Source organism: Mus musculus, chromosome 1 (genome assembly GCF_000001635.26).
Source record: "Mus musculus strain C57BL/6J chromosome 1, GRCm38.p6 C57BL/6J".
NCBI lineage: Eukaryota > Metazoa > Chordata > Mammalia > Rodentia > Muridae > Mus > Mus musculus.
The window spans coordinates 150,099,890-150,111,516 of record NC_000067.6 but is presented as its reverse complement, the minus strand read 5'-3'; the positions used below and the strand labels follow the sequence as shown (position 1 = coordinate 150,111,516).

The 11,627-nt window shown below is 39.8% G+C and overlaps 1 protein-coding gene across 1 annotated transcript; it reads right to left on the bottom strand.

Moving 5' to 3' along the window:
• Positions 1 to 3,282: 3,282 nt before the first annotated feature.
• Positions 3,283 to 11,486, bottom strand: Ptgs2 (prostaglandin-endoperoxide synthase 2). The gene is made up of 10 exons (NM_011198.4): positions 11,242 to 11,486; positions 10,427 to 10,543; positions 10,161 to 10,304; positions 9,383 to 9,526; positions 8,740 to 8,921; positions 7,759 to 7,842; positions 7,402 to 7,648; positions 6,948 to 7,234; positions 6,428 to 6,575; positions 3,283 to 6,144 (listed from the first exon to the last, which is right to left on the bottom strand). The coding sequence occupies exons 1-10, from the start codon at positions 11,291 to 11,293 to the stop codon at positions 5,735 to 5,737; spliced, it is 1,815 nt and encodes a 604-aa protein (NP_035328.2). The 5' UTR covers positions 11,294 to 11,486; the 3' UTR covers positions 3,283 to 5,734.
• Between the last annotated feature and the right edge of the window lie 141 nt (positions 11,487 to 11,627).

The window sequence follows — 11,627 nt, the reverse complement described above, 5'->3', positions numbered from 1 at the left end:
ATCCTGAAAATATGAACTTGGGAGTGATTATTGTCTAAACTTAAGAGTCTGAGTGAACAATAACATGAAAGGTATTATGGTATGTTAATGTACAGATACAGCAGAGGAAAGGGACACTCTGCAGATGAGAAATACCAGGAGAATAGCAAACTATACCAGGAGAATAGCAAACTGTGAATGTTACTGAAGAGCCAAATAAGGAAAAGGTTAAGCCAGGTACTGGAACATTATCTGTAATACCAGGACTTGGGAAGCTGAGGTGGGATTGTCACAACTTGATAATCAGCCCGGGTTACAATATGAGACTCCCATCTTGAAAAATAACAAGTGCCCAGAGCTGATTCTGTGCCACGGTGCTCCATACCCAAATACCACCGGGAAAGAGCTGGTCTCCCAGGACTGCAGACATACCTGTAAGCACAGGTAAGACCACCACTTCTGCCACCTGGAGCCCTCAGGACACAGGAATGGAGGAACAGCCTGGGACAGGTTCCTTCTGGTATCTGTCTACCCAGGAGCTATCCCTGTGTCACAGCTCTCCATACCCAAATTCTGCCCAGAGAGAACTGGTCTCCCATGAGTACTGACACACAGGCTTGTAGGAGGGACAAGCCACAGTCAGAGACAGCAAGAACAGTTAACACCAGAGATAACTAGATGGTTAAAGGCAAGGGCAATAAGCAACAGACATCAAGGCTACTTGGCATCATGGAAACTCAGTTCTCCCACCACAGCGAGCCCTGGATACCCCAATACACCAGAAAAGCCAAACTCTGATTTAAAATCACACCCATAATAATGATAGAGGACTTTAGGAAGGTCATAAATAACCCCCTTAAAGAAATACAGAACACAGTTAAGCAGCTAGAAGCCCTTAAAGAGGAAACACAAAAATCCCTTTAAAAATTACAGGAAAATGCAATCACACAGGTGAAGGAAATGAACAAAACCACCCAGGATCTAAAAATGGAACTAGAACCAATAAAGAGATTACAAAAGGAGACAAACCTGGAGTTAGAAAACCCAGGAAAGAGATCATGAGTCATAAATGCAGGCATCACCAAGAGAATACAAAAAATAGAAGACAGAATCTCAGGTGCAGAAGATACCATAGAAATCATTGACATAACAGTCAAAAGACTGGAGGCCCCAGGGAATTTAGAGATCAGGTGGGGTGGGGGTGGTGACATCCACATGGAGACAGGGGAGTCAGGAGGAGGTATGGGATGTGGAACAGTTGGAGGGTGGATAGGGGGGTATAAAATATGGAGTGTAAAATAAATAGATAGATAGATAGATAGATAGATAGATAGATAGATAGATAGATAGATAGATAAATGTCAATACTGAGTTGTGTATTTTAAAATAAATTTTATTAGTTAAATAAAAAAAGAAAAATAACAAGGCAAACATCATAAAAGGAAACATGTAGCTGGACATGACAGAGTGCAAGCCTTTGATTCTAATACTCAGAGATCAAGCAGGTGATATCTGTGAGAGTGCAGCCTGATCAACTTAGTTGTATGCCAGTCAAGGCTATACAGTGAGACCCCATATTTCTACAAAAAGGCAGGAAGGAAGATAAAAATAGTTATTAAGAGGATGGATGAAAATATGGAGTCTCAGTTTGATGAAAAGAGAAGTAAGAGATGATAGGGTGGTAGATAAGGATATCCTGGCAATGGTGAATCAGCAGTGGGCTCTGCAGTTGCATACTTAAGACAGGCACTGAGGCTTGGTAGGTACACTGAAATGTTGGGAAGTCAAGGAGCATGCTGAAAATCAAGGACTTCGAAATAGTACAGCAAGTAATAGGGATGAGGTCAAGATGTAAGGTTAGAGGGATATTGTGGGAAAAGGTACTAGTGGGACCCAAGGGTCAGAACGGGCAGCAAAACTGTGCAACTTGTGAGCTGTGGAGCTATAGAAATTACCAAGATGCCCAAAGTAGGGATACAAAACGAGCCATGAACAGTGTTCTAACAATTTGTCTGGCTGTGTATGTTTCTGCTCAAGCTTCTGTCTGTTCTGTTTGTTTGTTCACTAGTTTTTTTGGTATTTTGTTTTATCTTGATAGAGTCTCACTGTGTAGCCCTGGCTGGCCTGACTATAAAGAAAAGGCTGGCCTGAAGCTCCCAGAGACCCACCAGCCTCTTTCTTTTGAGTACTGGAATTAAAGGCATGTACCAGCAGGCTGGACTGACTCCTCTCCTCTCCTCTCCTCTCCTCTCCTCTCCTCTCCTCTCCTCTCCTCTCCTCTCCTCTCCTCTCCTCTCCTCTCCTCTCCTCTCCTCTCCCCTCCCCTCCTCTCCTCCTCTGTTCTCTCCTCTCCTCTCCTCTCCTCTCCTCTCCTCTCCTCTCCTCTCCTCTCCTCTCCTCTCCTCTCCTCTCCTCTCCTCTCCTCTCCTCTCCTCTCCTCTCCTCTCCTCTGTTCTCTCCTTTCCTCTCCTTTCCTTTCCTCTCCTTTTTCTCTCTCCACTCCTCTTTATTTTGACCTTCCTTTTCATATTTTATACATCCCGTGTAACAAAAAAATCTTAGTCTTTGCCTTCTTTACAATAAAGTGTATTTATAGTGTGTGTGTTTGTGTGTGTGTGTGTGTGTGTGTGTAGCTCAGAGGACAATTCATGAGAGCCAGTTCGCTCCTTTTACCATGTGGACTTTGGGTATTGAGCTGAGGTCATTGGGTATGGAGGAGAGCCCCTTTCCACCCTGAGTCATCTCACTTGCCCAGTCTACCTTTATATTATATTGACTTTTTCTAGATTAGGCAGTGAAAATACGCTTTTGTTTTGTTTTGTTTTGTTTTGTTTTGTTTTGTTTTGTTGTTTTTGGGATTTTCAAGACAGGGTTTCTCTGTATAGCCCTGGCTGTCCTGGAACTCACTTTGTAGATCAGGCTGGCCTCGAACTCAGAAATCCACCTGCCTCTGCCTCCTGAGTGCTGGGATTAAAGGTGTGTGCCACCACACCCTGCTTAACATGTTTTTCTTTTTTCTTTTTAAACATGCTTTTGATGTCTCTGTAGTACATAGCACATATTTTAACAGTTCTTCAGCAACTGAGGTAATAAGTTCTGACTCTTGTTAGAACCCATGTAAGCAAGAGCAGAACCATTTCATTAAGGGACAACCTAGATTTTTCTTGTTCAGTGTTGAAGCTAGAACCCAGGGCCTCCTAAGCATTAGGCAACTGTTCTACCAGTAAGGTACATTTCACTCTTATTGTAGATGAAAGGACATAAGATAATGGTTTAAGGATCATGACTCAGAGATATCAATGCCATGATATAAAGAAACAATCAAACTTTATTTTCAGAAGTTTTCAATTCTTAAATAAGTATAAAAATAAACAAGCATTTGCTCTAAGATTTATTTTTTACATAAGTTAATTTAAATACAAATTTCTCTGAGGCACTGTAGCAGTCACATACTTAACCTGAATTCCCAGGTTCAATCAGCAGGTTGATATTCACAAAAATCATGTTGGCTAGTTTTTTTTTTTTTTAATCAATGACATTAACAATTTATATATTTTTATACATTTTTTCTAAGGTTGATTATTTTTTCATCTTAAACTTTTAAAGCATATAATCTTCAAAATGTTTTATAATTTCTTTGTAATAAAATATATTTCTTCATTAGACACCCTTTTTAGTTATTTATATAAATAACAGTATTATTTGTCATCATTTCTTGATGCACGAATTCTAATGCCTATAGTGCTTTGGATATATTTTTTAATCAATTAAGTTCTAACTAATTAATAAACACTTACAGGGCCTTCAAAATGTCTAAAATGTCAGTCTTTATAACATGCTTGGGTCAGTCAATATTGGATCTATGCAGTCTGCTTTATGCGTAAATTCCAACAGCCTAAGTTCTAACTTCAAACTTTTCAAAAAAATACACTAGTTTTCTTAGAATTTATCCATGAACGTTAATCTCATCATTTTGTTTGATTGTTCACACCATAGTTCAGAGAGGTAATCATAAAAAAGGTACATCAATTCCAACATAATGCAAAAAGAAACACTTGTAGTAGGCTTAAACATAGTTTATAACAACAATGTCTAAAAGACATAACTATCTTCAATAAATTCAGTAATATACAGTACCTCAGCTGATAATGAGATGTAGAAAATGATCATCATTATTGTTTTATATTTATCCCTATTGCCCAGAACTACTCACAAACTGTCTTTGTTTTTAAGTAAGAAAGCAATTCTTCAGAATAAGAATGGAAATTTCTTGTCAGGAACTCCCTATATTTCTAGCATCTTGGTAGGGCCCTTCCATATAATTATAAATAAAAATATTTTTAAAAAATTTTTGCCTTTTACCTAAAATAATTTTTCCCTCCAAAGGGGAGGTACATAGTAGTCCTGAGCTGAGGTTTTCCTGAATGTAAAACTTCAAGTAGAGAAAATATGAATAGAGGTTAAAGAAAGAATAGTTCTGATACTAAAAACCTGGAACACAGCTACGAAAACCCAATCAGCGTTTCTCGTAGTAAAGTGACCACGAGAAACGGAACTAAGAGGAGCAGCAATGCTGGCATCCAGGCTGAGCTCACACATGACATGGGGCCTTCTGCAGTCCAGGTTCAATGGGCTGGAAGACATATCAATATTGTGAAGAAGCTCACGAGGCCACTGATACCTATTGCATTGAGAGATGGACTGTTACATCATACTGTGCAACAGAAAAACTGTTTCGAAGTTCAGCCTGGCAAGTCTTTAACCTCACAGCAAAAACCTACTGAGTACCAGGCCAGCACAAAACCAGGATCAGGATGTCTCCTTTGGAAGTTTAACCCTGAATGTGATCTTTAATTGGGAACCCTTCTTTGTTCTTGGTTAGTTCCTTTGTAGAAGCTTTTGTTGCTCTAGGCTTTGCTGGCTACCACTCATCAACGAGCTTTAAAGCTCACACTCATAGTTAAGACAGAGCAGCACGGGCTCCACCACCTTCCACACCAGCATTTTGACATACAAGGAAGGTCTGATTGTCATAGTAAGTAGCTTTCACTACTTCTAAGAAAAGACAATCCCTGACATGGTATCTTAACCATCAATCATGACATAATTTCTACTAGTTTTGGAGATTTACGTTTATGATAGCTGTTTACTCCATGTCGGTACAAACCTGACAGCTTAAGAAAGTAAGAGCTTTCAAAAGTGATTCAAACTCCCAATTTAGAAATTTCAAATTATTTGTCTCAAGACAACATTTTAAAAAATGAGATTGTTGTCAGTATCTGCCTTAAATGCTTATTTAAAACTGAACTTGGACCCCTTTGTTTGATGAGATAAAGATATGCAAGATTTAAGAAGAATTCCACATTACATGCTCCTATCATAGTAAAGAAGACACAGTTGTAACCAACAGTGTTGATACCTGCAGCATTTTTCATCTTGTAACAACACTCACATATTCATACATTTTTCCTTGGTTCTTGTTAAGCTAATCATGATCTGAAATTCAAGTATAAAGATATCAAAATTCATTTCCCTTCTCACTGGCTTATGTAGAGGAATGAATGCTGATTTCCTTTCAGTTTCAGGTAACACATATTTAAAGGACAAACACCGGAGGGAATCTTCACAAATGTAACATTGTTCAAGAACATTGCCTTCTGTTATGGAAGATGTTACATGAAAAAAAATTCAGTATAAATATTAAATAATTAAATTAAATTCTTCACATAAATAAATAAATATGGTCAGTAGACTTTTACAGCTCAGTTGAACGCCTTTTGATTAGTACTGTAGGGTTAATGTCATCTAGTCTGGAGTGGGAGGCACTTGCATTGATGGTGGCTGTTTTGGTAGGCTGTGGATCTTGCACATTGAAAGAAGTGAAGGGACACCCCTTCACATTATTGCAGATGAGAGACTGAATTGAGGCAGTATTGATGATCTTAAAACCCACTTCGCCTCCAAAGGTGCTCGGCTTCCAGTATTGAGGAGAACAGATGGGATTTCCCATAAGTCCTTTCAAGGAGAATGGTGCTCCAAGCTCTACCATGGTCTCCCCAAAGATAGCATCTGGACGAGGTTTTTCCACCAGCAGGGCAGGGTACAGTTCCATGACATCGATGTCACTGTAGAGGGCTTTCAATTCTGCAGCCATTTCCTTCTCTCCTGGAAGGTACCAAAGATAGAGATACAGGAACATCAAACTGGGAACGGGTGACAATTGTCCTGGCTGTTGAGCATAGGCTTTCCCCCGCTCACTAGCTGACCCCATTCCCACTCCTCTTTCTCAGTAAACTCGGTCCTTTTCTATTTCTAGAAGAAGAAGAAGAAAAGGAGGAGGAGGAGGAGGAAGAGGAAGATAGTTTATCCCTTCACTAAATGCCCTCTCACGTTCTCTTTTCCCACTTAATCCCTGATCCTTTTAGAAAATTTAGAAACCATTCCTCACCTGTAAGTTCTTCAAATGATGTGTACGGCTTCAGGGAGAAGCGTTTGCGGTACTCATTGAGAGACTGGTATTTCATCTCTCTGCTCTGGTCAATGGAGGCCTTTGCCACTGCTTGTACAGCAATTGGCACATTTCTTCCCCCAGCAACCTAAGACAAGTGAATAACAAAATGAGATTCTTAGGCAAATTCCTGAAGTCCTATGTCTTGACCTCATCACTTCTATTCTATAAGGAACATGATTTTTGTGATTATAAAAAAATAAGCTGATAAACAAGTCTGAATATTAACTTCTCTAATATATAAGATGACTGAAATCTTTTAAAAATATTGGTTTTAAGATAGACAGGTGTCATTATTTGCTGGATAATTTTAGATGAACCTAAAACCCTTCCTAAACCTTGTAAGTGTCATGTTACAAGAACCAGTAGAAAAGTAAAAGAAAAAAAAAAACCTATCTCTATGACAAAAATCCTAAAGCTACTGACCAGCTGGTTCTTGCTTTTCAGGAACAATGCTTACCCGGCCAGCAATCTGTCTGGTGAATGACTCAACAAACTGAGTGAGTCCATGTTCCAGGAGGATGGAGTTGTTGTAGAGAAACTGTTTGAAGCTGTACTCCTGGTCTTCAATGTTGAAGGTGTCGGGCAGCAGGGGGTGCCAGTGATAGAGTGTGTTGAATTCAGAGGCAATGCGGTTCTGATACTGGAACTGCTGGTTGAAAAGGAGCTCTGGGTCAAACTTGAGTTTGAAGTGGTAACCGCTCAGGTGTTGCACGTAGTCTTCGATCACTATCTTGATAGTCTCTCCTGTTACACAACACAGAGACTTTAGTTTCCTTACAACAAATGGTAGGGATGTTACCAGATCACATTTACTCTCCCTATTCACAAGAAGGAATCAAAACATAGCAAATGGAAGAGTTTTTCTTTTCTGAGGGGAAGATGATCTTACTTGTTATTTCTCTCTTGCTCACCTATGAGTATGAGTCTGCTGGTTTGGAATAGTTGCTCATCACCCCACTCAGGATGCTCCTGCTTGAGTATGTCGCACACTCTGTTGTGCTCCCGAAGCCAGATGGTGGCATACATCATCAGACCAGGCACCAGACCAAAGACTTCCTGCCCCACAGCAAACTGCAGGTTCTCAGGGATGTGAGGAGGGTAGATCATCTCTACCTGAGTGTCTTTGACTGTGGGGGGATACACCTCTCCACCAATGACCTAAATCACAACAATAATAACAGAGTTAAAAGAAGGAAAAAAAAGCCACAATAGTTTTAATATGTAAGTCTAAATGACAGATGGTCATTTTTAAACCATAAGGAAAATACCTGATATTTCAATTTTCCATCCTTGAAAAGGCGCAGTTTATGTTGTCTGTCCAGAGTTTCACCATAAATGTGATTTAAGTCCACCTAGAAAATTAAGTATGGAGAAAGTTCAATTTACTGATTTTTTACTATAATTTCTTATTCAATATTGATGATTTAGTTGTCTTTAAAATTCACCACGTGATTTTCTTAAGATTTATTTTATTTTTATATGTATGAGAATTTGCCTCTATGTATGTATGTATGTATGTATGTCATGTGCTTGTCTGGTGCCCTAAAATGTTACAAAACATGGAATCTCCTAGAACTGACTGGAGTTATAGGTGGTTGTGAACTGTCATGTAGGTGTTAAGAACTTAAGCAAAAGCAACAACTGTTCTTAATCACCAATCTAGCTCAATAAGTGACTTTTTCATAGCCACAAAATTCTAAAATAATTTGTCTACCAGAGCTACAAGTCTGTATATTTCTTTATGTTGAATAGTATTAGTATCCTATATTAAATATGCCACTTGCTTCATTATAACCATAATAGTAATTTTACATTGTTTAAAGAAGCATAGAAGGGGATTTTGTATGTGTGTGTGTGTGTGTGTGTGTGTGTGTGTGTGTGTGTGTGTGTGTGTGTAAAGGCTGGACCTCTTCTGCCTCAATAGCAGAGACCAGTGCCTGGCAAGCACAAACTTCTAAGGTTCACTTCCCAATGCCACCGATGACTAATAATTTATTTATTTATTTACAGAAGATAGACCCTTTTCATGGACCAAACTTTTAAACTAAAAATGTAAGGAAAATTACATTAAAATATGTCTCTGTGTGTCAGTTCATTTTTACTAAATCAGAAAATGAAAATGGAACACCTATTATGGTTTTAGTAGTCATGACATTTGGATTAAAAAAAAATGGGTGTGATTTGTTTGGCATGGTAAGATGTCAGCATTCCCTAAGGATTTGCTATAAATCTGAGTTAAGCCCACTTACTCCATGGCCCAGTCCTCGGGTGAACCCAGGTCCTCGCTTATGATCTGTCTTGAAAAACTGATGGGTGAAGTGCTGGGCAAAGAATGCAAACATCATATTTGAGCCTTGGGGGTCAGGGATGAACTCTCTCCGTAGAAGAACCTTTTCCAGCACTTCTTTTGAATCAGGAAGCTCCTTATTTCCTGGAACATGTAAATTCTAAAGTAAGTATCTATCCATTCACCTATTTGTTCAAGCAAACAGATGACTGTATAATACATGACAGCATCCATCACTTAGAAGCACCGTCTCAAAGAAGATCACAACATCAATACGACTGTTGTGTTTTGAGGCACAGTGTCAGGCTTGTACCCCAGGCTGGGCTAAGGTTTTAAATTCAAGTGTTAAGATATAAAGCAGGGGGTGTTATTGAATTTTTTATGAATTGTAACTAACATCAGTTCTATTTAGCAAAACATACTAAGGCTAAGACATTACATCAATGCAGATTTACTTTCCCATACTACATCTGTACTTTTAATAAACCTCTGTGGATAACCATACTAAAGACAAAACTATTTACAGTTTTACATAATGGACACCTTTTCTAGGTACACACCCAAGCCTCACTGCAGTTGCTATGTCTGTATTTCTTTACACTCACCCTTCACACCCATGGGAGTTGGGCAGTCATCTGCTACGGGAGGAAGGGCCCTGGTGTAGTAGGAGAGGTTGGAGAAGGCTTCCCAGCTTTTGTAACCATAGTGCACATTGTAAGTAGGTGGACTGTCAATCAAATATGATCTGGCTGAAATTTTAAAGAAAAAAAAATCATTGGTCCTCATATGAAAAACAACAACAACAACAAGGGCATATCAATTATCATTGTACAATGTAGCAAGTACAGAGACTAGATTTCCTTCAGACAAAGATACCCTGCTGTACAATGGCTGAACTTTAAAGAGCACTGAAAATGCATCTTCAATAAAGCTTAAATTTTACACAGGACATTCTGCTCCAGTAGTCTTGACTTTTCAGTTTCTACCCACTCCCTGTTCCATAGCTGATGACAGAGACATTTGGGCATGGCCCTCACCAATAACTACAGACAGCTATTTTTCTCTTCTGACCCAAACCCTAGTCAACCATTTGTTTCAAAGGTTCAGAACAATTCTATGTGTTCCGAACAATTCTGTGAGCCATGGGTATTTATTCAATGAACAAGTGAACCACACTTCCTCCACACGAATGAAGGACAGGGGTCAAAACTAGAATAGAGACTACAGGTTTTCATGACTGTATTTTAGACATTTCAGGGGAAAAACAGATTAGAAAAGGTATACTTCAAGCCCTTTGAAAAGGTCAGGATAGTTCTTGGGGTTGGGTTTCTAGTGCCTAGTTGTGTTGGAGGATGCTGGAAAACAAGGGAGGGTTGTACTTACATGTCAGCACATATTTCATGATTAAACTTCGCAGGAAGGGGATGTTGTTCACAATGTTCCAGACTCCCTTGAAGTGGGTCAGGATGTAGTGCACTGTGTTTGGGGTGGGCTTCAGCAGTAATTTGATTCTTGTCAGAAATTCAGCTGGAGAGAGACAAAGCAGGAGGAAGAATGAGCAGGCCCCTCCCCCATAGGACACAAATCTACAGAATGATGGTTACACATGTGGCCACATTCCAAAGGAAGATACCCCAGGAAAAACTTACGTGTAGTACAGTTTTCACCATAGAATCCAGTCCGGGTACAGTCACACTTATACTGGTCAAATCCTGTGCTCATACATTCCCCACGGTTTTGACATGGATTGGAACAGCAAGGATTTGCTACATTAAAAAAATAAGATATCCTGTCAGTTACTCTTGGTTGTTCTCATCTTAACTTAAGGATTTAATTCTGTCACTATGGGTCAACTTTACAATGATAAGTTTGACAAATACATAGGTAGACCCAGATTTAAAAAGGTCATTATTTTAATTAAGTCTGTCTTATCAACTGTTTATGGAAATAGCAAGCAACTTTGTATTCTTAAGCAAGAAACACAGAGGACCTAACTTCATAGTTCACATTACCAACATTTTTAAAATAACTCGGACACACAGACTAGAATTATTAAGCATCCCTTTAAATATTAAAATGGATCGACCTAGTGCAATAGTCAAAATTTAGTGTAAAGAAAATAAAATTAAAACAGTCAAGTTTTAGCATTTTAAATATATTTTTAAAAATGTATTCTGGATTTTTCTGTGGATAGAAAAACTCTAACAGGTATTCAAAGCAGCCACTCTTGTTCAGTTGCCCACATCTATGCTTTTCACAAGTATTGATCAGATTGTCTTACCATAATGACAACCTGTAAGCCATTAAGACTATTGGTTTTTAGCAAATAAGAAACCTGAAAGTGGGTTGCAGTTCCTCAGGACTTAAGCAGTCCAGGCTCTTTGCCAATACACAGCCAGGCCCACACTGCTAGAAAGGGGGTCTGAGCCTGAGGAGTCCCAGGGCGCCTCGGGGCGCAACTCACCTGCCTGGCTGAGCCCCAGGGCAGCGCAGAGCAGCACAGCTCGGAAGAGCATCGCAGAGGTGGCAGCGGAGGTGGCAGTAGTGGTGGCGGTGGAGCTGGCAGGATGCAGTGCTGAGTTCCTTCGTGAGCAGAGTCCTGACTGACTCCTGAAGCTCTTAGCTCGCAGTTTGACAACTGGCTGCTAATGGGGAGAACCTTGCTTTTAAGTCTGTAAAGCGGACTCCACGTGACGTAGTGGTGACTCTGTCTTTCCGCTTAGGCTTTCCCCAACCCCCACCAACTTTTCCCCCTCTCTGCTTCAGTGAGTTGCGCAAGAACCGCAGCGGCAGGCTTTTACCCACGCAAATGAGAGACGAAGGAAGCCGGGAAGCTGCCCTTGGCTGCCC

Excerpts from the sequence above, each read along its gene's own strand:
- Ptgs2 (NM_011198.4), bottom strand. The coding sequence starts at position 11,293 with ATGCTCTTCCGAGCTGTGCTGCTCTGCGCTGCCCTGGGGCTCAGCCAG. Across the intron at positions 8,922-9,382 it reads AACTCCCATGGGTGTGAAGG|GAAATAAGGAGCTTCCTGAT; the intron begins GTGAGTGTAAAG and ends TACATGTTCCAG. Across the intron at positions 6,145-6,427 it reads ATCATTTGAAGAACTTACAG|GAGAGAAGGAAATGGCTGCA; the intron begins GTGAGGAATGGT and ends GGTACCTTCCAG.